Here is a 25,857-nt window from a genome sequence, read left to right on the forward strand (position 1 = left end):
CTAGTAAAGTAGGGAAGCGTGCCTGATTAAAGGTGTACGTGGACTTTGGGGAATCCACGCTGACTGGTTCCTAGGTTAAGAAGAATGTAACTTCTTTAAGGAAACAGAGCAAGAGGGTTTATATAGGAATATCTTTGCTTAAAAGCTTTTTCTTTAAAATCATTGTTTTCTTACATACTGAATTATTTTCTCCCTAATAAAATTGAGCACCTGTACCTGTACATTAGTAATAATACACTAGTAATAATTTTCAACAGAGTCCTGTGTTATGGGGCTTAGCCTAACCACAGCTGGTAGTAATTTTATAGGTAAGCTGTGATACATATTTTTCTGGAAGATCATAGATTGCACTTACATACCTCCAAATATCAACGATGTAATTGGGGCCATTTTGTTAATTTCACATTGCAAATGGTTTAGTTTTAGTTAATGATGTATTTCAAGGGGCACCTGGATGCCTCAGTTGGTTGGGCGTCTGCCGTCAGCTCAGATCATGATCCCAGGATTCTGGGATCCATTCCCACATCTAGCTCCCTGCTTAGCAGGGAGTCTGCTTCTCCCTCCCCCTCTGCCTGCCATTCTGCCTGCCTGTGCACCTGCACTCTCTCTGTCTCTTTCTCTCTCTGTCTCTGTCAAATAAATAAATAAGACCTTAAAAAAAAAAAAAAGGTGTTTCAAGTATAAACTATATTGTAGTACTCCAAAGCAAAATTACCAAAGACTAAAACTGTTTAGAAAAGTTATAGTCTTAAAAGTTCTCATTCGTAACTATAGCTAGAATTAGGAATTTTTAATCTGTCAGTTTGTCTGACAGTCTGAGTTTGTCTGTAAGCAAAATAACCAAGTCTATGCCCAAATAATATAAAACCTAAATAAAATTTTGGAGTGGGAACTCTCCACACCTAAAGATTTAAAAATTTCCCCTGATTAATTAAAATCTCAATGGGAATTAAAAGAACTTGACAAACTGATTCTAAAGTTAGAGAATAGGACAGAATAGCAAATAAGATAGAATAGCGGAGATATTTTTAAAAAGTAATTCCCTAATCAGATAAAAGCCTATAATAATTCTAAACTGGGTTTTGTGACAGTACTAGATAGTCTAGTGGAACACAATGAAGAATCTAGTTACAGCTCCATGGATGTATTGAAATTTAGTATGTGATAAATAGGACACTTCCTATCAGTAGAGAAAAGATAAATTATATTTAGAAATTAGTATTTCATATGGGAAAATACGTTTTGGGGATATTAAGGAATTTGCAGTTTTGATTTTACAGGTTTTTTGCCTTACATTGACTGTAGGAACTAATCAACAAAATATTTGACCCACTGTAGTTTCCTGAGCTGATGCCATATGCACACAGAAAAATTATCTGTAGAAACCAAAACACCTGACTCCTTTTGGTTTGCAGGGAGATGGAAGTGTAAGTGGGAGTGGCATCCCAGAGTCTGAGTAAAACAGTGTAACACTTATCAAGATGTAGGTGGGTCTGTTTCCCTCCTTCGTTAATTACTTGGGAATTTTATAGAGATGTTCTTAGTTCAGTCTGGTGAAAGCTAGAAAATGTAGGAGCTTGTCTTGTGTGTGTGTGTATAAGCTAGAAAATGTGGGGGCTTGCCTTATATCGGGGTGTGTGTGTGTGTATGTATGTATGTATGTATGTACGCCTTAGTCAGATCATAGTAACTGCAGCTTGAAGCCAACCAGCTTCAGGACAGTGTTGTGAGATTTGCCACCTTCCCCATTATTATCCTGTGTCCCTATTCGTGTTATACTCCTCAAACATCATTCTCTGTGTGTTTTGTTCTGTCTGCCTTCCTCCACTAGGAGAGGCCTGCTTCAGACTCCTGGCAGAAGCTGGAGAAGTCTCGAGAGTACAAGAACAGTAACCAGCTCCGGGAGTACCAGCTGGAGGGGATGAACTGGCTTCTTTTTAACTGGTATAACAGGTGAGGAGCCGGAACCAGGGCTGTCTGCACAGGCAGTCCCCCCCCCCCCAAACGTCGTACCTGCTTGGAGCAGCAGTAGCTAGCAAGGTGGTGAGAGGGTGTAACCTAGCTGTGGTTTAGGGTACTGATCTTTGTACATGAGGCATGCCAGGACTCTACGCCAGGTGATTCTCCCAATTACAGGAGTGATTTTAGACATCGTTGACTTGGTGCTTCTTTTTTCTTTACCATCCCAGCCAAAAGATTAGGCCCAACCTCAATGAAACAAAATCCAAAAGATCATTCTAATTCTTTAGCAAAGATTGGCTGTAGAAAGGAAACGGATCTGGATTGGAGCCCCAACTCTGCCACTTGTTGGTGAGCCTTGGATCCTCTAGACTTGGGCTTACCACTTACTTTTGGACTCTTCATGCTTCAGTTCCCATCAGAATCTAGATGAAACAGGTGACATTTGAGATTTTTGTAACATTCTGGAGTGTACCCCTAGTCTGAGTTTAAAGCCAGCATGCTGCCGTGGAGAACACATCAGATGGGGCCCTGGTGACCTGTGCCCTAGCTCAGTCTGTGCCACCTACTCACAGAGCCACTTGGAGCACTGCTCCCCTGAGCTTTCCAGTGCCTACCTCTGCAGTGAGGAGTAGACTGGGCTGGGGGGGGGGGGGGATTTAGGAGGAGGAGCGCCTTTTGAGTGCCCCAGCTCTGTGTAGTCTGGGATTCTGGATTACCAGGAGAGACCAAAATTTTTACCTTGATAAGAAATTTACTGTGTGGGTTAAAAGTTCACCCTCGATGACACAAATAATAGACATGAAAATCACGTAACTTACTTGTTATTTTTGCCTTGGCTTCCATGAAGTTTGTCAGGTATAGAAATGGGCTTAAGTTTGAGGCATATTTTTTTCTCCTTGTGTCTCACTGTTATTTTAATTTTTAGTATTTTCAGCTTAGAGTATATGGATGTTTTTCCTATATTTTCTCTCAAGTTACCATAATTCCTTTTTGGAAGTAGGCAGGGTATGAATCATAAGAATAAAAATGAGTCTCAGTTGCATCTCTAAAAAATGCAGACAAGTCCCTTCACTGATGACCTTTACAGGTCAAGGTGTGCCTCTGAAGTATCTTTTTAGTTACACCCAACCTCTACCGCTTTCCTGTATCAATGATGAATTATCTGTATTTCTTATTCTCTTCAGAAAAAACTGTATTTTGGCTGATGAGATGGGCCTTGGAAAAACCATCCAGTCCATCACATTTCTCTCGGAGATTTTCCTCCGGGGGATCCACGGCCCTTTCCTTATCATCGCCCCACTCTCCACCATTACGAACTGGGAGCGGGAGTTCCGGACGTGGACAGAGATGAATGCCATTGTGTACCACGGCAGCCAGATCAGCAGGCAGATGATCCAGCAGTATGAGATGGTGTACAGAGACGCCCAGGTGAGTCTCAGAGACCTGGAGGCGGCCTGCTGTCATCGTTCAGATCAGCCTTCCTGTCACTTACCTTCAGGAGTTTTAGTGCCCTGTACCCTGGGTTACCGTTGACTGATTTTGTAGAGTCTTCTGTTAATGGAGGCAGACTTCTTGCTCCTCCTTGATAGTTTAGTTCGTGATAAAACATAGGATTTGTAGGGCATGCTTTCCACTCTCTGAAATATGCCAGAGGCTCTTTTTAGGATACTGAAAACTTGAATTCTTCATTGGCTTATGAAGTTGCTTTGATATGCAGAAGACTTTATGTGACTTGTTATATGCTCAGTGAAAAAAGCTGAGTGGAAGAATTGGTGTACAGAGGAGGGGTTCTTAGCCAGGGAGTTTGGAGAGGAGGCTAACAGGGAAGGATAAAGAGAAGACAGGATTTAAATTGTTAAAAGCGTAATAGACTGTGGGGCTTTTCGGGGTTTTGTTACTTATAATCACTTTACTGAGTATGCTTGTAAGCTTGTCCTGGGCACTGGATTTTATAATCAAGCAAGGTAAAAAATGAATCCAACCAGAGGAGGGCCAGTGCTCTCCCCCGGAGATTTCGTTAATAGCAAAAGGAGACACTTAGTAGAAATTTAAGATGTGCTCTAACATGATGCAGCTCTGCTCTTTAATGACAACACTAAGATAGGTAAAAGACAAAGATGTGTCTGCCTGGTAGGTCTTGTTCTGGTGAATCAGGAAGCGTACTTTGAACCTATGCTAGAACCCCAGTTACAAAGTAACTGAAAAGGAGCAAAGAAGGTCTCCTTGGGTATTCAGGCTCTGTGTGATTGAACCAGTCCTGGCTGGCAGTGTGTGAATCAGTACCCATCTGCTTTCCTTACCATGGCAGTTAATAACTAAAAGGCTTCCTTGCTCTGTCTTCTGTATTTGCTCATATGTCTCACCATTGTGAGGGCCCATGTCTCTTAACTTGTTTCATCAACGTAACAAGGTCTCTCTCTTGTCTTAGTAGCTGGTTCATCCCTCTATTCTCTCTTTTCCAAACGAGGAAGTACAGTGCTTACTGGCTTCTCTTACCTAGGCCCTAGCATTTCTCCGTGCTGCCTCCTCTGCTCCCACTGGGAACACGTCAGCTGAATTCTGTAATCATGGCATAAAGCTTCACCTTCCGTTGTGTCACCCTCAGGGAAACCCCCTTTCAGGAGTCTTCAAGTTCCATGTTGTCATCACAACGTTTGAGATGATCCTGGCAGACTGCCCGGAGCTGAAAAAGATTCACTGGAGCTGTGTGATAATTGATGAAGCCCACAGATTGAAGAACAGGAACTGCAAACTTCTGGAGGGTCTAAAGCTCATGGCCCTGGTGAGAGCTAGGGAGCTCTTTGCATTGACACAGGTTCCGTCTGCTCACGATGGAAGCATCCCGCAGCCATTCTGCATGTAGCTTACTTGTGCATAGTCTGTTTATTCCTGGTTTTCTTTTTGCCGTCTATATCTGTGATAGTGCAGGCATCAGAAGGTTTTATTGTTAAAAACTGGGTCAACAGTTTGACCTTTGCCACAAGTAGATTCCCAAGGGTACCCAGGGGAGTCTTAAATACCATGAAATTTGTGACCAGTAAACGTAAGGTATTTCAGCTTGGTAGCAAGGATGACGGCCTTGGCACAGTGCCCAGTATGTAGAGAGTAGTAATGATGGATGGATGGATGGATGGATGGATGGATGGATGTCGTTTTCACTAACGTGAAATTGCTGCTGGAATCAGTGATGTGAAAGGAAGATTGATCTGTGAACTCACCGTGCCTGCCCTGGAACGGTGGCATCCTGTCTTTTCATTAAAGCAAAACTGAATTGCCCCATGAGCACAGAATGCCCTGACTTCAAAAGTGTACTCGCGGGCCGGCTCCAACACTGTTGTCGTGTGCTGTTGGTTTGTGCAGGAACACAAAGTGCTGCTCACTGGGACGCCCTTGCAGAACTCTGTGGAGGAGCTCTTCAGCTTGCTGAATTTTCTGGAGCCATCCCAGTTTCCTTCAGAGACTGCTTTCTTGGAGGAATTTGGAGATCTGAAAACAGAGGAACAGGTAAATAGCGGCCTGAAAGACTGAGGAGACTATGTCATGATTACCTTCACCATGAAGGCCAGAACAAATCATTGTGGGGACAGGAATTAGCAAGTTCTCATATCCCTGCTAAAATGAGCGTTACCTTCTTTATTTAATTTGTTTATGTTGAGGAGGGCAAACTGATTATTAGGTGTTCCTGTTACTCTGGAGGTATAATGAATTGACATCCAAATAGCCTGTGTTAGCCTATCAGGCCTCTTGCCTTCATTGATCTCACGTGGGAGGTCAGTGATTTTCTTCTACCCTGAACTCAGGAGTGTGGTGCCTTCCTTGGCTTTCTTCATCCTTCCTTCTGCATAATCTGCAACACGTTCCCAGGCTCATCTTTTTTCTTTTTCTTTTCTTTTCTTTTTCTTTCTTTTTTTTTTTTTAAAAAAGATTTTACCCATTTATTTGTCAGAGATTGAGAGAGAGCACAGTCAGGCAGAGTAGCAGGCAGAGGCAGAGGGAGAACCAGGCTCCCCTGCCGAGCAAGGAGCCCGATGTGGGACTCGATCCCAGGATGCTGGGATCATGACCTGAGCCGAAGGCAGCGGCTTAACTAACCGAGCCACCCAGGCGCCCCATCCCAGGCTCATCTTCTCGAGTATGACAGACTACACAGGTAGTAAGGAAAAGAAGGCAGTCATATACTAGTTGGTAAGTCTAGTTTTGTCCAAATCACCCAGATTTCCTCGGTTTTCAAAGATCTAGTCTTGAGTCTAAGCTTATTGGACTAAAATCTAATTCAGAACAGCCAATATTAATAAGTATCTGTCTGTGTTGGGTGGAAACCTTGACTAGAAATTACAGAATTAAGCCAGACAAGTTTAAATGCCGTAAGAAGGACAAGTAATAGAATTAGAAGAGAGAAGGTCACCTCTGTTTGGGAATCAGGAAAGCCTTCATGGAAAGAGAACAGTTTGGAAATGGACTTTGAAAGGTGGGTGTATTTTCAGTTGTGGAAAGAAAGGATGATGACTGCATTGCAAAGAAATAAAACACCTGGCATAATCAGCTATGGAATTTATTCAGTTATAGGGAATCATCTGATTGAGCTGGAAACAGGGTCGATGAATTGTGAAGTGTGAGGCTAGAGGGGGAGAGAGTTAGATTGTGGGAAGGCCTTGGAAGATGGTTTAAAGAATTTGGGAGGTCTTAGGGAAGCAACGCGAGGCTTTGACTGCATAATTAGTTCCGCTGAATTAAGCTAGCAATGGTGTGAGAGTGGGTTGGGGCAGAGACTTGGGGACTAAGAAGGTTTGGGGATTTCACTAACAGATGTCAGGAGTACACTCTGTGGTTCAGTTCTGTTTGTTTGTACTTCTGTGGCAAGTCAGACTTTCAGAGCAGTGAGTAATCAAACTTCATTTCACTTCTCTACGTTTGCAGTAGTTCTTGATCTTTCAAAAGCTAGCTCCCAACCCTCTCTCCATTTTTGGACCATTTGCAAGGTGTCCTTTTCTCCCATTGCACTTATTTTGTGGTATGCATTTTTTCTTCTAGACAATGACCTCCTTGAGGACAAGGCCCACCTCTTCTCCAAAGTTGTGTTTGTTGTATTGACCAGCACAGTGTCTGGCATGTAGTATACTCTAAATGATTCAAGGTAGGAACCAAGTGAAGGGCAAAGCTGAACCCAGCATGTGGCAGATTGGCATTTGTCCATATCTTTAAAATTATCGAGTTGTGTCTTTTCTCTTTGGGCTCTTATACAGTAATTCCTGATCCACTTGGGGGATAGATTCCTAAGTACCATGGTTGGTGAAATCAAGGTTCCATGAATGGGCTAAATTTAAGATTGGGGTTAGTTAGGAGAAAACCACAAAAATGGCATCAAATGTCTATATTTTAAATCACAGGAAATAGAAGTCCCAGAAGGCATCAGCTTCCAAAGCAAAGCATATTTGTCAGTGTTTAAGATCTGCTCTGATAACTCTACTAAATCACTGTCTATAAGTCACTTTATATTTTTTCCAGGAAGCATTGACACCGCACACAGCTTATTTATGCAGAATGTACCCCCTTTTAAAACATTTTTTTCAAAGATTTTATTTGAAAGAGAGCTAGCAAGAGAAAAAGCATGAGCACCGGGGAGGGCCAGAGGGAGAGGGAGAAGCAGGCTCCCCACTGAGTAGGGAGCCTGACACAGGGCTCAATCCCAGGACACCTGGACCATGACCTGAGCCGAAGGCAGACACTTAACCGACTAAGCCTCCCAGGTGCCCTGAAACATTTTAAACAGCCCTTTATGAACTTAAAACTCAATCTTTTGCACTTGCCCTTCCTTACTTTATTTTCCCACCAGGATTAATCTTATTGGTACCATCTTAAAGCTCAGGGTTAAGTCAGGTGTCTTGATTTTTGAATCCCTTCTCTGTCGTTGTCTTCTTGGAACAGGGAGCAGGTCACCATGCCAGTGCAGTCAGGTGAGTGGAGATCTGCTGTCCAGGTCTGGGCTGTTAGGAGAAGAACAGACAAATCATAGCAAAAACTGCTGTCAGCTCAAAGGGCCCCTGATTCGACAGCTTGCTTGATGGCATGGGAGACATCGTCTTACAGCATTAACTCTCTACATGCTGCTACTCCAAACATGTTTGCTGCCATTACTTAAAAGCTGGAGGAGGGGTCTGCCTCCAGATTGCTTCTACTTTTTTTTCTTAACCTGAGATATGATTGACATATAACTTTAGTTTCATGTGTATGTGATAATGATTCAGTATATGTACATGTTATGAAATGATCACCATGCTAAGTGTAGTTAAATATCGGTCACACCCACAGTATAGTTTTTTTCTTTGGTGATGAGAACTTTAAGATCTCCTCTCTTAGCAGCTTTCAGATATACAGTATTATTTACTATAGTCCGTATGTTCTGAATTACATTCCCGGGACTGACTTATTTTATAACTGAAAGTTTTCACCCCTTTTGAGCCTACCCCACACATTTTGCCTTCACACATTTCGCCTACCCCAGATTGCGTCTGCTTTTTAGTTTGTTCTCTCAGTATCTAAGTCTCCCCTTTGCAATGTGTCACTTGTCCCTCCTCACATAGCTACAGTTGTCCTCAGGTCAGTTGCTGCACCGTGCATACATGATAGAGCAAGAAGGATTTGTTTTCTCCCTCCTAGAGAGTAGGTACTGTCTTTTATACCTATCTCCCTTTATCTCTTGTAAGGTTGCCACCTGGGTTCTCAGTGACTACTCGGGAATTAAAACCAGATCCCGCCTTCTTTCCTCGAGGTCTGATTACAGACTCCCCATGTTTGGGGATTAGTCGTGATCTTTTATTCAGTCTACCACCATCGCACTGTGATTAGCTGCTCAGGAGAGTGTAGTGAAGGTTGGACTACCCCGGTAACCAGTCATTAAAATCAGGTATGGGTAGGTGAACAGCTCTCGTTTCCCCGGACAGGTGAAGAAACTGCAGTCTATCCTAAAACCCATGATGCTTCGGCGGCTGAAAGATGACGTGGAAAAGAACCTTGCCCCCAAACAAGAGACGATCATTGAAGTAGAGCTGACCAATATCCAGAAAAAATACTACCGCGCCATCTTGGAGAAGAACTTTTCCTTCCTGACCAAGGGGGCAAATCAGCACAACATGCCCAATCTCATCAACACCATGATGGAGCTGAGAAAGTGCTGCAACCATCCTTACCTGATCAACGGTGAGTCCGGGAAGCAGGCGGCCGCTCGGGCCTGCCGTGGCCTCGGCCAAAAGCCCGTGATAACCACCAGTCCTGCCTGCGCGTTGAGTTCATTCAGTGTGAGGATGTGCGGGTGCTCGCCTTCTTCCAGCGTATGAAGCTGAGTGTCAGAGAGGTGGGCGGATCTGGGTCAGCCATCTCGTAGTCAGTGCACAGAGCTCAGCTCTCGACCAGCTCTCTGCCGTCAGAAGACGGACGGCACTCACCAGTCTGCTGCCCTTTGTTGACCTGCAGCCTGGCCCACACCGTGCCCTTCGGGACAGGGAGTTGTATTACTTAGCTGAATAAATGATCATGATGCAATCCATAGGTAAATTAACAGTTAACTGTAGTAACCAGAGAACATGGCAGAAGCTTTATTTATTTATTTATTTATTTATTTATTTATTTGACAGATCACAAGTCGGCAGAGAGGCAGGCAGAGAGAGAGAGGGGGAAGCAGGCTCCCCGCCTAGCAGAGAGCCCGATGCGGGACTCGATCCTAGGACCCCGAGATCATGACCCAAGCTGAAGGCAGCGGCTTAACCCACCGAGCCACCCAGGCGCCCCCGTCAGAAGCTTTTTTGATGATAAAGCTTTCTGATAAAATTTTAACTCAGAATGGGGCTTGGATTCACTATTAGCTAGATTTTATGATGTCAACAGTATGTCTTTTTGTTGCCTTTCTGTGGAGGTTTCTTTACTTGAATGAGTCAGCTTGGTATCTCCAGTTCTTCCTCTACCTGGTAAGGTTTCCCAGGAAGGCAGAGCACTTGTGTTCTCTGCACGATGGCCCCACTCCCACCGCAGAGCCCTCTGCTGAGGGCACGGACCAGGTGTGCATACACCGTGTCGCCTCGACGGACTGTTGGTCTGGATCTAGCAGTTCACTATAATTCTTTTTTCAGGATCTGTAAAGCAGAGAGCAACTTTTACCCTCAGAGTTTGTTCAAGGAATAGTTTTGTTGCATTCCTTTTCAGGGGCAGAGGAGAAAATTCTGGAAGATTTCCGAAAAACCCACAGCCCTGATGCCCCTGACTTTCAGCTGCAGGCCATGATCCAAGCAGCAGGGAAGCTGGTGCTGATTGATAAGCTGCTCCCCAAGCTGATCGCAGGTGGTCACAAAGTCCTCATCTTCTCCCAGATGGTGCGCTGTCTCGATATCCTGGAAGATTATCTCATCCAGCGAAGGTGAGAGCTTGACTCAAAGCCATGCATCAGGTGCTGCGGGCAGTTCTCTTTTGAGTACCTTTTTGATTCATCTAAAAACTATGCTTTAACAACAACTAAACATTCAAACATGGAGAAGAGTAATCTCCTGAAGATGGACTAAAACTCAGAGTTAAATCTGTGACCAAATAGGCCCAATTTTAACTGCCTAAAGTGAATTTCTCGGGCTATGATATGGAGCCCTTGGTTTGCTTAAAAAGGAAATTCTCCATGTTTATTTGTATCCTCTTTAGTTGTAAGAAACAGAATTCAAAAGCATTAGAGAAAAGAAGGTTAAGAAAACAATGCATTTGCTTTTTTTTCCCTTTCTTTTTTTCCCCCTTAATAACGATGAGAGAAATACATCCTGGAAAGCATCACTGATCAAGTTGCTAAAAAAGTGCAAGCAGATAGTTCACAAAAAGAGAATTGGGGATACTTTATGTCCCTTGTTAGCAAACCCTCCAAGGTTTATGATACACTAGCTGTGGCGTTCTGATCTGTGTTCTTGTTCATATTCCTATAAATTCCGTCACTCACGCAGGTGGAAAGTGTGTGATGTTATGTTATATGGGCTGTTGGGATTCTGTGTGGGCACTACGTTTGTTACTTTATACAGTGGGCCTTATGTTTCCAGTCGCTGGGATACATCAATGATCCCAAGATGATAAAGCGATTTTTAAGAATTTATGCAATGGTAAAAGACTTTTCAAGGTCATAGGAACTGTTAGCTTAGGCATTGCTAAGTTTAAAGGAAAGCTTTGGTTTCATAAAATAATCATAGCAAATCACAGTTGTTTTAAATATTCTGATCCTTAAAAATTCTGTTTGCTATTGTAACATGTAATTTATAGAAGGAGTGTTAAAAGAAGTGACGTTCAATTATGGGATATGCTGATATTCAATGTTACATAAATAAATTTCCAAAACCAAATTAGACAATAAAAGACTTTCTCAGAGTCCTATAGTGAAGGTCTTTGGGTAGGGAATTCTTAGACTTACATCATTTTTTTCTTTGAGGAAGGTATAATGAGTAAATCAAAACTAGTTAAAGCAGTTTCATATTTTATAAGTTCCCTACAATTAGAAACCCACATTGCCAGAACACTTGCTTCTTATAAATACATCATCTTGCCCTTCAAAATATATAGAACTACTAGTTCACAGTTTGTTTTTTTAAAGAACCCCCGCCAAATGAGCTACAGTGTAATTAACAGACTTCTACTAAGTACAAATCTCAGTGTAGCTCCTTTTTATCCTATTTGTCCTTATCATCTATTGCTTATTTTGTTTTCAGATATTTTAAGTATTAAATGTCTCTTGAAAGTACAGGCGTATGTAACCTCACCACTGTCTCCAGGCTCCCACTCACACTCGGGGGTGTGAGGTGTCTTTTTCATTTTGTGCAAACAAGCATTTAGTTTTGTTGTCCATTAGTTTATATTCTACGTTCTACCTTGTAATTCACCTTTTTATTTAATATATCATGATCTTTTTTAACTCATTTTCTACAACATAATTTTGATGATTCTCTGTCTCATAGGTTGTTCCCCAGTTTTTCAGGATTTTAAGGAACTCTGTGGTTATCCCTTCAGGGTCATTGTGAATGTTCCCAGTTATTTCCTTAAGATAAATTTTGATGTACAGTTTTAAAAGCACTTGATACATATTTCCAAAACACCCTCTAGAAAGATATTGCTACTTTTATGCCTTTTAGCAGTGCTTTCCCCTCCACATACTCTGATCAGTAATGTTTTTGCCACTTAATCTTAGCTCATCCAATGAGCCAAAATTATGGTTTCTTGTTTTAAGTTGTATTTCTGAGTAATAATGAAAGTAAATATTTTCCGTATATATTAGCTATTTACAGTTTTGTGTGCGTGAACTGCTTATTCATGCTTTTCCTCCATTTTCTGTTGCTCTTTGCCTTTTTAATATAAGAATAACTTGTTTACTTAAGAATATAGCATAAATACTTCCCCAGTGTGGTTTTTGACTTTTTGTTTATGAGTATGGGTTTCGTTTATCCTTTTTTTAGAAGTTCCAAGTTTTGTAATAGTCAAAACTCGCATTCTTACAACAGCTTTAAATTAACTTAAATGCTTATTTATGCTTAAATTTAAAGTTAAATGCGTAAACTAATAGCCTTAAAAAGGCTTCGCCTATTCCTGAACCGCACACTCATCTAAATATTCCTAAGTATTTTCTTTACACTTTTTTTTGTGGTTTCTTCACCCTAGCTGCATCCAGCAGTGTTCTTCTGGCCTTAATATCCTCGTTAACTTTTCCCTTTTTAATTTAGTTTTTATTTCCAGCAAAGTTATACACGCACATACTTTAAAGAGCCAAACTGTTTTGTCAGACTTTTGAGAAAGTGCCTTTCTGGTTAGCACCCTTCCCTCCCAGCCCCAGAAACTCTTACTTTAAATTCTTTTTATGCTGTTTCTTTGAGTATTTATAGCCATACCTAAATAATGTTAGCAGTTGTAATTTCTTGATGATTTGTAGTTTTCGGTATTACCTGTTCCCAGTGTGGGAGATGAGCACGGTCTTCTCTCCTTGCCCCCGTCACTGCCGCATGACTTGGGCAGATACTGAGCGACAACCCAGCCATCTAGTGTGCTGTTTATGATTTTTTTTTCTACCTTTTTAAACTAAAAATTATCTTTTTATTTGATTGCCTTGTTTTCTTTTTCTATTTCCTTATTACAATTTCAGCTCCCAAACATACGCTGGTGGTCTCAGTCTCCGCTGTGTTTGCTGAGGGCCGCCCCTCCCGCACGGGCCCTCCCCTGCCACATGCTTTCCCTTCCGCATACCCGCTGCCACCTCTCCCTGCCTTCATCATGCTGGCAGGTGTCTTCCCTTCCCACTTGGATGAAATCTCCGTGGTAGATCCCATGGATGGCTTCAGGGAGCTTCTGAGGAAGGGTAGATGATAAGGGAACATGGACAGTCCCTGGAATGTTTTCAGGCCGCTTTCCTTGAGTAACAGTCTGGCTGGGTTTGGGAGTCTAGGCTAGGAATAATTTCCCCACAGGATTTAAAGGATTTGGCCCACTGTCGTCTAGCTCCATGGTTGCTGCTTGGAAGTTCAAAGCCCTGTGCTTCATGGTCTGAGCATGTGACATGTTTTTCTGTTCAGAAGCTTTGATTTTTCCTCTTTTTCCCAGTGCTGTGGAATTCTGCACTGAACTGTCCTTTGTATGGGATCCATTGAACTCGATACTGAGCAGGTCTTTCTCATCTGAAATCGGAGTTCCTTCAGTTCTGGGGAATTTGTATTTTATGTTCCATTTAAAAACTTCTTGTTCTGTTTTCTCTTTGTGGATCTCCTGTTGTTTATATGTCAGACCTTCTGGACCAGTCACCTGATTTTCTTTCCTTACCATCTCACTGTGTTTTGCTACACCTCTGGTGGAATTCTTTCTTGTACTCTGTCCTCCCCCTTTAACCCCTAAGTTTTCATTATGTAATTATATTTTCAATTTCCTAGAACATTTCTTCTCTAAATTTTCAGTTTTCATAGCATTTAACTGATTGTTTCACAGATGCATTGTCTGCCTTTCTGAGGTATCATTATAGAGGGTTGTTTGGTGGTGGTTGTTTTTTTTTTAATCTTCCTACAGTGTCTGTTTTCTCCAAGTCAGATTTTTTTTTCTTTTCGTTCGTTTGTGTCCCCTTCACGGTAGAACTCTAGGTTTGCGTTTTTTCTCCTTTCAGCCCTTTTAATGTTACTCCACTGTTCTGGCCCCACGGTTTCTGACAAGAAGGTCTGCCGACATTTATGGCCCTCTTTCTCCTGTACGTAATCTGTGGTTTTACTATGATTTTATCTTAAATCAGTTTGACTGTGATGTGTGGCCTTCGCCCTGTGCAGATTTCAGTGAGCTGCTTAAGTTTGTACGTGTTTATGTTTCATCCAGCTCTGGAGGGCTTGATCGGTATTCCTTCAGGTTCTTTTTCCCTTTTGCCCCATTGTTTTATTTCTTTGTGAGCCTCCAATCGCCTGTATGTTTGACCTTCTCTTATTGTTCCACTTTGCATAAGCTCTGTTTTTCTATTTGTCTCAGTCTGTTTTTTCTGTCTTCCGGCACCCTGACTCTCTTCTCAAGTCATTTCTGCCCTGCTTATTACTACACCCCTTCAGTGCTTTCTGTATTTTAAAGCTTGTATTCTAGTTCTAAGCTTTCTACGTGTTTCTTACCTTCGGGTTCCTTTGCTGTGATGTCCTGTCTTTTCTTTATTACATACATTCCTTCACTGAGCGTAATTATAATAGCTGCTTTAATTATAACATTTTAGATGTGACACCTGTTGATTGTCTTTTTCCTTAATAATGGGTCACATTTCTCCTGTTTCTTCACACAATTTCATTGCATAATTTTGGGGTTTCCCTAGAACATAGTCAGTATTTTGTTGTGGACGTTCAGGATTCTGTTCTGCTGCTGCAAAGAGAGTGAGTTTTATTTGGAGGCAGTTAACTAGGTGAGACTCTGCGTGCTCTTCCTGTCGGTGTCTGGTCAGCAGCAGCTCTGGCCTGAGCTGAGGCAGCCTTCAATCATGTGCGAGTGGGAGACGTCAGCCTGTCTTCGGGAGAGTCTAGAGCCAGAGTTTGGGGTGTACCGTCTCTGTGTCTCTGCTTTCTGTAGATCCCTTCTCCCCACTGGCAGTCCTGGTTGCCCCAGACTCCTTCCTCTGGTGCGTCTGGTCCAAAAGACAGCAGCTGTTTATCTGAAGGGCAGCTGCCCTGTACCTCTGCGGCCGTGACAGTGGCGTCCCCTCTGGCTGGAACTGCACGTGTCTGGTCCTCCCCAAAATCAGCTTTCTTGCCTCAACTCTCCAGTGCCCTCAGATTCGTTTTTCTCTTCATTCATGGCTTTTTTTGGTTTTTGGTTTTTTTGTGTTTTGTCCATTTGTGGTTGTTACTTGCTAGAGGGCTGGCGTGTGAGGACCTGCCCACTCCATCCCTGAAGCAGAGCCCCCGTGACTCGGGTCAGAGGCTTCCCTCCTGTGCGTGAACACTGTCCGTGTAGCTGGACCACCCGTGTCTGTATGTCAGGGCGTCTCTCCCTCTCTTCTGCATGGAGGATGGGAACTTGATTGTACTGGGAGCCGATTGTGGGGAAGCGCTGGAGAGAAATAGCTGTGGTTAGTATCTCATGGGGTAGAGCACAGTACGGGTCTTCTGTTTCTACCCTCTTCGAGGCTGGGGTGGGGGAATCTATAGGCTGGTACTTGACCTTCAGCCAGTTCCTCTGTTTCAGACTCTTTGCATCCCCATTTTCAGGATTACCTGGTACCACCAATGCCTGATCCTTTTGGATATTCTGCAGTATTGAATTAGGTTATTTCTTTCTCTCTTTCTTTCTTTTAATTTTTAAGTAGGCTTCATGCCTGGCATGGAGCCCAACACGGGGCTTGAACTCACGACCCTGAGATTAAGTCAGATGCTTAACCAACCAAGCTACCAAAGCACCCCTTGAATTAATAAGTTTTTCTCACCTGAGAATCTTTAATTGGATTTCTTTGATTGCCTTTTATTTTACATTTCAGTCTGTAGTCTTTCTGCAATTTTGGCACGTGGTATATAATGGGGATCTAATTTATTTCCCAATGTGTCTGATTTTTATTAGATAGTACATCTTTTCCTCCATTCATATAAAACACTGTCCATGAAATATACTATATTATCTATGTTGGTGTGTGTTTAACCTTTGTCTTCTTTTGATCAGTATTTCTATTCCTTTGCTCTTATATTATTGAGGATAAACTTCAGAATTACTTTTTTTAATCTCTCCCTGACTGTAGTCTCTGACTACAGAAAAAAATACGTGCGTATACACACATATGCATATTTGTATTTATACGTACATATATCCATTTGTTGGGATTTTGATGGGCTTTTTCACATTTAGTAGGACATCTTTGCCAAACTGAAGAACCTCATATTTACTGCACATATTCAGGTCTTTTACATACACTGTTGCCTCAGTAAATTCTTATGAAGTACCTGCTTGGGCCTTGAACCTTGCAGGCATTAGGGACACGGTGAGCAAGGCAGCATGGGACCTAGAGTCATGTTCCGAGTCCAGCATAGTTCTCACTCTGAGCCTAATCCTGAGTATTCTGTCTGGGTCTGGCTGTTGTGAGTGGGATTTTATTTGTTTAATTCTTTATGTTTCCCAGCTAGTTATTGCTGAGAGATGAAAAAGCTTTCATTTCCCTTCAGGCCTTCTGAGGTCAGCATTTCCTGTTGTGCCAAAAGCGCGTCACCGCCTCCCTCCCCAAAACAAAGCACACAGGTTTTCCAGACTGCCACCTGCTTCTTGTTGAAATTTGACAGTGACTGAGAATTACAGTTTGATGAGCCACATAAACTCCCAGGGACTTTGTTCAAAATGTAGTTGATGCAGAGGGTTAATTGCTGCACTGATGTGTGGTGTGGAGAATTTTTTGATGTCTGATTTCTTCATTCAGACTTACTAGCCCTCAAGATTTTCTTTGTTCTCGAGCCTTGTTGCCTCTCCAGCTGTCAGTTTGGTTTTGTTCCCGTTTAATTTCATGCCATATTCTCATACCGGGGTGAGGGCATAGCCAAGGGATTTGGCTCAGAAAGGAGGGGGTGAGGAACAGTTTAAAAGAACTCACATAATGGGATGGATTTTTAGTTTTGTGTTCTTTGAGAGCACTCCCTCAAAACTGAACAAGTAATAGAAATGAGAATTAATGCTTCAGTCATCCTGCAGTTTCTAAAACTGGTGTTGTATCATAGCTGGCAAAACCCTCTAATTGTATGGGAACTTTTTCCCTGCGTTGAGCTCTAGCATCACTATTCATCCATTTCTCCTCCTCCCTAAAGCTGTGCTGATTCCCTGCCCCCCTCGAGCCGTGGGCATCCAGCTCCTGTGTGATGGCTGCTGGGTCCTCTGCGCCTTTAGCATTACTTGTTCGCACGGGTGATGGTGGGGGTGGTGGCAGCTCCTGTTTAATGGAATCTCAGCCTTGTCCCCTGACTCCAAGTCCTGTGCTGCTTCCATGCCATCACCCACGTGCCCAAACTCCTGAGTGCCCAGTACAGACCTCAGTGTACTGGCTTACCAGAACCGTGTCGGTGCCTATCGTTTTTTCCAGCTTCCAGTAGACTGACAGCTTCCTAAATTTACCGATGTCTCTTCTTTATCTTCAGTTTTCTCTTAAGTTTTTAGGGGAGTCTTTCCATCCTCCTACATTGAAGTGTAGGGTACAGTATGGAGGCCGTACAGCAGACTGGCTAAGAATGTGAACTTGGAGTCCGATGGGTCTCAGTTTAACTCACTCACCTGCTCGGTGGCTGGGCAAGTTAGTTTGCTTGTGGGGCTTTTGTTTCTGGTTTTGAGGCTTCTTCGAATGTACAGTGGCGATAACAATAAAACCAGCCTGTAGAGTCATCATGAGATGGAACTGGGATGGTGCATATCAAGCGTGTCTCACAGTGCCTGGCACAGAGCTTGACGCCGAAGAGCTTGCTCCTGATGTTACCGCTGTGGCTCTTGGTAATGCTAATGACCATTGTCTCTAAATACCCTTCTGGTTTTCTAGAATCCAGACATACAGCCCTTCGCTCATGTCTCCTGACACAAGCTCATTCTAGTCTCCTTTCTAAGTCACTGCCTCCTGGTTTACGTGCTGCGTAGTCCCACGTTACGATGCTTCAGCTTATTGCATTTAAAAAAAGAAGAAAAAGGGGAAATCTACACCTGTAATTCCAGGTGTTGATGCACTGTGGCCGTATAAAAGACAGTGTTTTCAGACTTGGTTCTTGGCTTTGCACGTGTCCCTTTTGAGCCTGAGTTGGTCTTGTTTCTCTCCATGTTATATCCTTGGATGGTTTCTTTACATGGATTTTCCTTTTTCTCGAGGAAGTCAGGATTATATTGCCATACTCTGTTTTCTAGAGCCATTCGCTCAGAGTCATCTACCCTTAGGGTGTCTGTCCTTATTCTCTTACCAGTTATTTATCTGAAGTCTTAGGAATCTGATTTCCCAAACTGTGGGCTGCTGGTAAGGTTTTTGTCAGGATCCATGTTCTTGACTGCCATTGGGTCCAGGACGACTTGGTCCTTTACTCACAATGTTCCTTTTAGTTCTACTTTACCAACCAGTTCCTGCTTGGTGGTCAGATTGGGCCGAGGGTAACATCCCCTTGTGAATTTATTCATTTTTAGGGTAAATAAGGAAATAGATGTTAGCAGCTGTCCGCATCTGTTTCAGTTCTGTATTAATCACATGATTCCTTGATAAAGATACCATCTGTGTACTTCAGTTGAATGGACAGATAGTAATACGTTCCCATAGCAGTTTTAGTTTTATTCTTCTTTTTACCCTGTCCCCCCATCATGCTTTTCCCCCTTGTTTCCACACAGGTATGTGCCTTCTTAATGATAGTCCACTTCATTTCCCCATTTTATTTCCCTCTAAAAAGTCCTCAGTTGTTGTCCCCCTGCCCCCAACACAGCTCAGAAACCTTCCTGTGGTTTCTGCACATGGCATGTGCTGCCCGGGAGAACTGATGGGCCCGAAATGACCAGCCCAGGTGCACAAGGCCTGCGTGTGGGTGCAGTCTGCTTACCGTTTTCATGGCACCCCAGAGCAGCTACACACTGACTTGAACTTCGAGTCCTTGTTTAAGAGCAGTACTTCAAGTAGATGTTTGAGGCTCTTACTTGCTTTTCCTGGTCTTATGATTAGATTCAGTACAAGTAATAACTGGGAAATACTGGAGATTAAGTTGCTCATGCTGTGGGTTCGTAGCTGTTATTTTTGGTTTGGTTTGGTTTTTTGTTTGCTTGTCTTTGGGGGGTGGGGCACGTTTTACAGTGCAGTCTTAGACGAGATCGGGCGCGTTCAGGGTGGTATGGCCGTAGACACAGTGCAGTCTTAGGCGCCTGCCCTGCTGCCCGTATGGACGGGAGGGATTCCTCACAGACCGCTGTCGGCTGGTCCAGATTTAGAAGTGAGGGAGGTAAGGCCGCGGGTCAACAGCTTCCTGAGTTGTTTGCTGCTCTCCATTGAAGTATGATTAACACCTGGGCTTTCGTTCGTTTGGGTCCCCTCAGATACACCTATGAGCGAATTGATGGGCGAGTACGGGGAAACCTGCGCCAGGCAGCCATCGACCGGTTCTGTAAGCCAGACTCAGACCGCTTTGTCTTTCTTCTGTGCACCAGAGCGGGAGGCCTGGGCATCAATCTCACAGCCGCCGATACCTGCATCATATTTGATTCAGACTGGAACCCACAAAATGACTTGCAGGTAACCACTAGGATGATTGCTGTTTGCCGTAGCTGCCCCTGGGTCTGAGAACATCCCCACGGGCCGGCTTGCTGTAGAGCCTCTGCCCTCCTCACACTGTGCTGTCAGCAGGACGGCAGGCTTAGGGCCTCGGGCAGGGGTCAACTGAATGAAAGTCAGTGTTGGCCTTTCCCACTAATCGGGGAGTGGCTCTTTCATTTTGCTTTAAGCCAAGTAGTTTTTCACAGTGATAGCCTCCAAATATAGAATAAAACTACTGTTTATTTTTATTATCCGACATAAAAATATTAAGCCTAACTAGTTCTCTAATTCTTGATAATACAGAGTGATTCAGGCATTTTCACTGGTTGGTTTCTTAGATAGTCATATGTCCTGTGTAGTGAAGGAGACAGATAACCCAGAATTCCATTGCATGGCCCGGAAGACAGGCACCCGCCCTCCTCCATTTGCTCTCGACTCCGTGCTGCATGCCACAGTTTATGTGTGCCCAGTCGAGAGAATTTGCTGACATGTTTTTTAGTTTTAACCAAATTAAATAATTGGTGGCTTTAAGATTATTGTAAAGATTAGAGTAAATACAGTTTTTAAAATAAGCATAAACAAGCAAGAAAATGACAGAGCTAACAGTTCTCCGGGTCAGAGTCCTCCGTCTGCCCTGCTTCACAGTAATGGCATTCTGGCCACATTGGACACTATGTCAGCCAGAAAGATTCTGACTTGTCAAAAATATGATTTCTAGATTGACATCCGTTTTCACAAATGATGAACTCACTCTAAGTATATATTGTGTCATGGGATATTTGCCAATACTAGGATTATGGGTGTGTAGTGGGGAGGGGGTGGGTAGCTCAAAATCTTTTCCGTGATACAGGGGTTTGATGAAAGACGTTTAGAGGCTGCTGTGTCACAAACCTGAAGGAGATTTCCCCCCCAGGGGGCCCTGTGAGGGACGGCAAGCCAAGCAGAGGAGCTCAGCTGGGGGCGTTTGAGCTGCTGCCTGGCCCGCCACTTCACACAGTCGTTCTGCTTTGCCTTTTTCATTTAATGAGTTTCTAAATAAGATTTTATTTGAAGAAAGCAGTCTACTAGTTGAAAAAATGGCAGGAATTAAATTATTAAGTTGGTGACAGTTGGCTAAAATTCAAGGGGTAAAATCATTTGTAAAACAAACTGTGCGGCACTGTGTTGGGTGTCCAGCTTCAGAGAAAATCAGTGGACACGACTAGTTCCCCGTCGGGCCTCTCTACTGGTGAAGGGATATTTGGGTCAAAGGTGAGTTGCTAGATATAATAAATAGTCACTTTTTAAAAGCGTAATGTACTTAACACTGGCTTAAAAATAAGCAAAAACTAACATTTGATTAGGTAACTAGCAAGAACCTAATTAGGATAGTGTTATTGACCACGTGGTGGGAAGCTATCACCTGTTGGCAAGCCGGTTTGAAGTAGTTTGATTGGAATACAGCCACACCCAAACACGTGCCCTGTCCTGTTATGGTGGCAGAGTTGACTATCAAAAGAGAGGATAGCCCACATCTAAAATATTTACTGACAGATGCTCCCTTAAGTCCTTGCCAAACCTGTGAAGCTCTGTGCTCCTTTGCCGTGCTCCCCTGACTATGAGACTGGGTACCTGGGAGATTGATGGGATGAGATGCCGAAATGAGATGGCCGACTTGAGCCCATGATGGCAAGGCATGCCTGGAGGAATTTCCAGGGTGGAAATCGGAAGCATGTACCTGATATCTGGAGGCAGGTCATGGTCACGACAAGGACTTGGAGATCACCACGCTTCACCTGGTGAAATCCTGGACATGACCAGTTGTGATTAGGTGCCCGTGCCCAGAGATGGATCTGGCAAGGGTGAGAGTGGCGGAGCCTGGTGGGGAAGGCGAAGTCACCCGAGGTGATTGCTCTGTATGCATAGCAGCCAGAGAGGGCGGGTGGGGCTCTCCGGAATCGGGGTCTGGGGAGAAGGAAGAAGCTTTGCAAAAGCTGTTTTTAATGTCCACTGCTGGGGAGCTGGCACGAGATGAATAAAAGGAATAGCAGCAAAGTCAGACGGAAATTGGACTGTGTGAAGCGTTTAGTCTGCTGAGTCAGTTTCTTGAACTTGCCATAATGCTCAGCTTTGGTGGAGAAACAAAGACCACCACCACCCTGGGCCATCCAGGGTGGGAACTTGAACCAGGAATGTGGCAGAAGGTAAATGAGGGTGGCAGTGGCAGTCCCGGGTCCAAGCTAGAGGGAAAATTCCTCAACTCGTGGCCCCCAGACTGTCCACTGAGTCTTCTAGATCTCCTGCCTTTTTGCTCTATTGTTATTGTTGTTTTTATGTCAAAGTTTTATAGCTTAGAGGGAACTGTCCCCGTTTTTTTGAAATGTCAGCCAGACTGGGTAGAAATGAAAGAATTGGGAAGAGTAATGTTAGGGCAAGGAAGTCAGATCAGTGCAGTGTTAATGGGGAGTGGGATTTGTGGGCTGTGAAGAGGACATGATAGAGAAAGGACAGTGTGGTTCTGAGTCACCCACAGAGACGGAGCAAGGTCGTGTACTTGTTTGGCCTGGGAAGGAGCGTGAGGCTGTCCCCAGAACTGAGCACGTTCAGTGCGCATGCTCTCCCTGCCACATATCTCGTGCCGTGTGCCGTAAATACAATGTGGGGGAGAGAATCTGGACACTGGGACCATGAGACCATCGTGTGGTCCCCAGCACTTAAGCTAAGTTCAGCTGTGAACATCAGCAAAATGCATTCCTCACCCTAATAGAAAACTTAACCGGACTGTTCCCTGGTACTATCCTTCTTTAGTTACATCACGTTTACTTACACGTAGTTGTTCACACGTATGTGCAAAATCTAATATTTTCCATAAAACGAGTGAAAGCTTTCAGTCATCCGTATTCTCTATGGTTATTAAAGAACCACAATTCTTGCTCTGATAGAAGATGATTGTATTTCTTTTGGAAGGTGGCCTTGGCACAGAACATTTATCTGTGGGTGGATTGAGGTGTGTTCTGCCTAATGTAAATATCAGGGCCCCAGAAAAAAGAATCTCATTATGAACAGGGTCTTACGCCCTACCCTAGTGGGATTTCAGCAATGTTCCAGAGGCCTCAGTTCAGATGATAGAAGATGTGAGTGTTCACTCTGGTCTCAGACAGCCTGGAAAGATCTGGTACAGTCCATGGATATCCCCAGGGAGGCCTGCATGGGCAAGCAGTGCCAGTGCTGGGAAGCTGTTTCTTGACTGATTGAAGGCAGACCCTCTCAGGGCCTTGAAAGTGAACCCAATCTGATTAGGGGAGGCTGGGCTCAGCTAAGTAGGCCTGAGTCCCTGAGGCAGGTCTGCAGGCAAACGAGCTTCCATGGCTGGCGAACATAGCTCCTTTCTCTGAGAGCTCAGCTGAAAGTCAGACAGCACTGTTACACCTTTTCTGGTGCTTTTTCACTATTGTTACTGTTAAACACTATTGTCATTTTTATGTAAAGGTTTTGTAGCTTAGAGGCAGCTGTCCTTTGTTTTTTGAAATGTCAGTGCAGATTCATCGTTTTCTTCTGATCGTATGGCTGGGATTTTCTGTGCTTTGAGGATAGAATTAGGCTTAGGAATCACTAAGTGTTTTTTTTTTTTTTTTTTAATCTAGGTCTTCATAAAACAAATGACATCAGGTGTCTTACGCTCCTTCCTTTGGTCTCGTTAGAGCCTGAGGACTCCAGCAAATTCTGTCCCTCTTTCATGCCCAGATCTGAGCCATTTAAGAAATAGACACACAAGTACAGCAGGGGATCAGAGGATGATCTGTAGGGGCGCCTGGGTGGCTCAGTTGGTTGAGTGTCCAACTCTTGATTTTGACTTGGGTCGTGATCTGAGGGTCATGAGATATGTTGGGCTCCACAGTCAGTGCAGAGTCTGCTTGAGATCTTTCTCTCCCTCCCTTTCTTGCTAAAATAAATAAATAAATAAAATCCTTTAAAAAAAAAAAAATCAGCTCTAATCACCTGTGAAGGTGGATTAGATGACACAGCTTGACCTGTTGCCAGAATGAGGCTCTCTCAGACTCCTGTACTTACAACACCCTCCCTGTAAAGTTGACCGGACCCACAGTGAGCTGCTGGCGGCTGTCTGTGGACAGAGGCTGCACCCCCTCACCCCAAGGTTGACCGGACCCACAGAGAGAGCTGCTGGCGGCCATCTGCGGACAGAGGCCACGCCCCTCACTCCAAGGCTGATCTGACCCACAGAGAGCTGCTGGCAGCTATCTGGGGACAGAGGCCACCCCCCCAACCCCAAGACTGACCCGACCCACAGAGAGCTGCTGGCAGCCGTCTGTGGACAGAGGCTGCCACTGATCAGGGCTGTGGCTGATAGAAGAGCGTCTGCACTCCTCATGAGAGGAGGGGAAGGGGCGAGTCTACAGGCGCTCACTTCGGTTTCACTGATCAGCCCATCTCCTCCATTTTGGAAGACGGACAGGGAGAAGGAGGGTTGAGAGCAGACACTCCCTCTAGAAGCACAAAGATGGGGACCTAGGACTTCTGCTCTGTGAGCCTGGCAGCACTTCCCTCCCACAGCTCCCTGTCCCCCCTTCCAGAACAGTGAAGTTTATTAGGATCTAGGATAGGAGCCAGGCACTACTCAGGGATAAAGAGAGAATCAGGGGACACCGAAGGACCGCACCTGTCTCAGAGGTGAACCAACTCAAGGTCCCTTTAACAGGCACATCTTCCCTAGAGGTAGCCGGTAAATGCCACGTCTTCCCTCAGACCTTGAATGTGTCTGTGTTAACTTCAGTGCATATAAGACAATCAAGAGCGTAAGTTCACCCTTTCTCCCTTTCATTCGGGAGACACAGCTGTGAGCCAGTTCTGGTATGTCAGGTTTCCCAGAGCACCAAGGTTAAGAAATAGTAAAGGTATTGACTGTAGCCCGAGCATGAAAGCGAGCAGTGAAAAGCGGGTTTCTGTTCTTCTGGTTTGCAGGAAGCCAGCAGTATTGCTAGCTGTGAGGGCAGAGACCGGCCTTCTGGGAGTAGTAGGGTACCATGCGTCCCCTCACAGAGGCCACCAACACCTTGCTTTCTTATGGCCCTCTGACACCTCAGATGCTCCTCTGGGAACTTTTTGGTCTTTTGGACCAGAGTTCCTAAGGGCCGGACGGGGTCAGTGTCACCGTGGTAGGGCCGGACGTGGTAGGGCCTGTCCCTCCTGTTGATGAGGTCCCTGGAAGGAGGGTTCAGAAAGCATGGGAGCAGAGCTGCTGGAAGAGGGCACAGCTCCAGGGGAGTGTGACAGCTGCCTGTCCACAGCATTTGGGAAGGGAGAGGGAATCCCCCCTGAGGAGTGAGAGCCCTTTCCACGGTCCGTTCCCAGGGGCCTGATGCCCTGCTCCAAGAAGGGAAACTTGGCGGTCTCCTCGGCCTCTTCCTCCATGGCCGCCCGCGCGTTGCCGGCACCGACCCTGTTAACAGTATGTAGGCCCGGACCTCGGAGGGCTAGACTCCACTGGCGTTGCTTTTCTTTGCTGGAAAAAAGTTGGGAATTTGTGAATGTTCTGTTACATGGTCTATGCATTCAGTATTTGCTGAACACCGGGGCATGCCACCAGCTGTTCATAGGGCTGGAGACACAGCAGTGAGCAAGACCAGTAGTGCTCTCGTGGGGCTTTCGTTTCCGTGGGCCGACAAGGAAAACTAGATGAGCTAGTTGCAGATCGCCATCCTCGTTACAAAGAAGTTAAACAAACTCAAAGGATGAGAATGGTGGCGGTCAGTGCCCTGTCCTAGAGTGTGGTCCAGGAAGCTTTCTTTTAAGAAGGTGACATCTGAGCAGAGACCCAAGTGAGGGGTAGCATCCAAATCTGAGATCAGAAGGAAGAATGTTCCAGACCAAGGGAACAAAGGGTGGGAACAAGCATAGGTGGCGCCCCTGGGGCAGCTGGAGAGGGCCCTGAGGACGCACCACCGGCTGCAGGTAGTGAGTCCTGCCTCTCCTTCCAACGTCCTCCCCTTGTCACTCCCCACTTTTTTGGCTGCCCTGAAGCACCCTTTCCCCATGCTACTCACGCTTCTCTCCTGTGCTCAGCCTGCTCTTGGCTGACTTCTTGACCACTTTAGTGAGCCCTAGACAGAGGCCAGGCCCTGGGGAGACAGCAGTGCTCAGGACTTCGGTTTGGGTGA

At 44.6% G+C, this 25,857-nt stretch overlaps 1 protein-coding gene across 8 annotated transcripts in view; it reads left to right on the forward strand.

Annotated features, from left to right (window-relative positions):
• Positions 1-25,857, forward strand: part of CHD6 (chromodomain helicase DNA binding protein 6) — a 194,400-nt gene that overhangs the window by 104,149 nt on the left and 64,394 nt on the right. For all 8 annotated transcript variants that reach the window (XM_032350647.1, XM_032350643.1, XM_032350646.1 and 5 more), the window contains 7 exons: positions 1,832-1,953; positions 3,147-3,390; positions 4,568-4,744; positions 5,323-5,466; positions 8,904-9,159; positions 10,159-10,369; positions 19,486-19,681. In XM_032350647.1, the coding sequence (XP_032206538.1) occupies positions 1,832-1,953; positions 3,147-3,390; positions 4,568-4,744; positions 5,323-5,466; positions 8,904-9,159; positions 10,159-10,369; positions 19,486-19,681 (1,350 nt within the window). The remainder of the gene's footprint in view (positions 1-1,831; positions 1,954-3,146; positions 3,391-4,567; positions 4,745-5,322; positions 5,467-8,903; positions 9,160-10,158; positions 10,370-19,485; positions 19,682-25,857) is intronic.

The sequence above is a fragment of the Mustela erminea genome, chromosome 7 (assembly GCF_009829155.1).
Source record: "Mustela erminea isolate mMusErm1 chromosome 7, mMusErm1.Pri, whole genome shotgun sequence".
NCBI classification, from domain to species: Eukaryota; Metazoa; Chordata; class Mammalia; order Carnivora; family Mustelidae; genus Mustela; species Mustela erminea.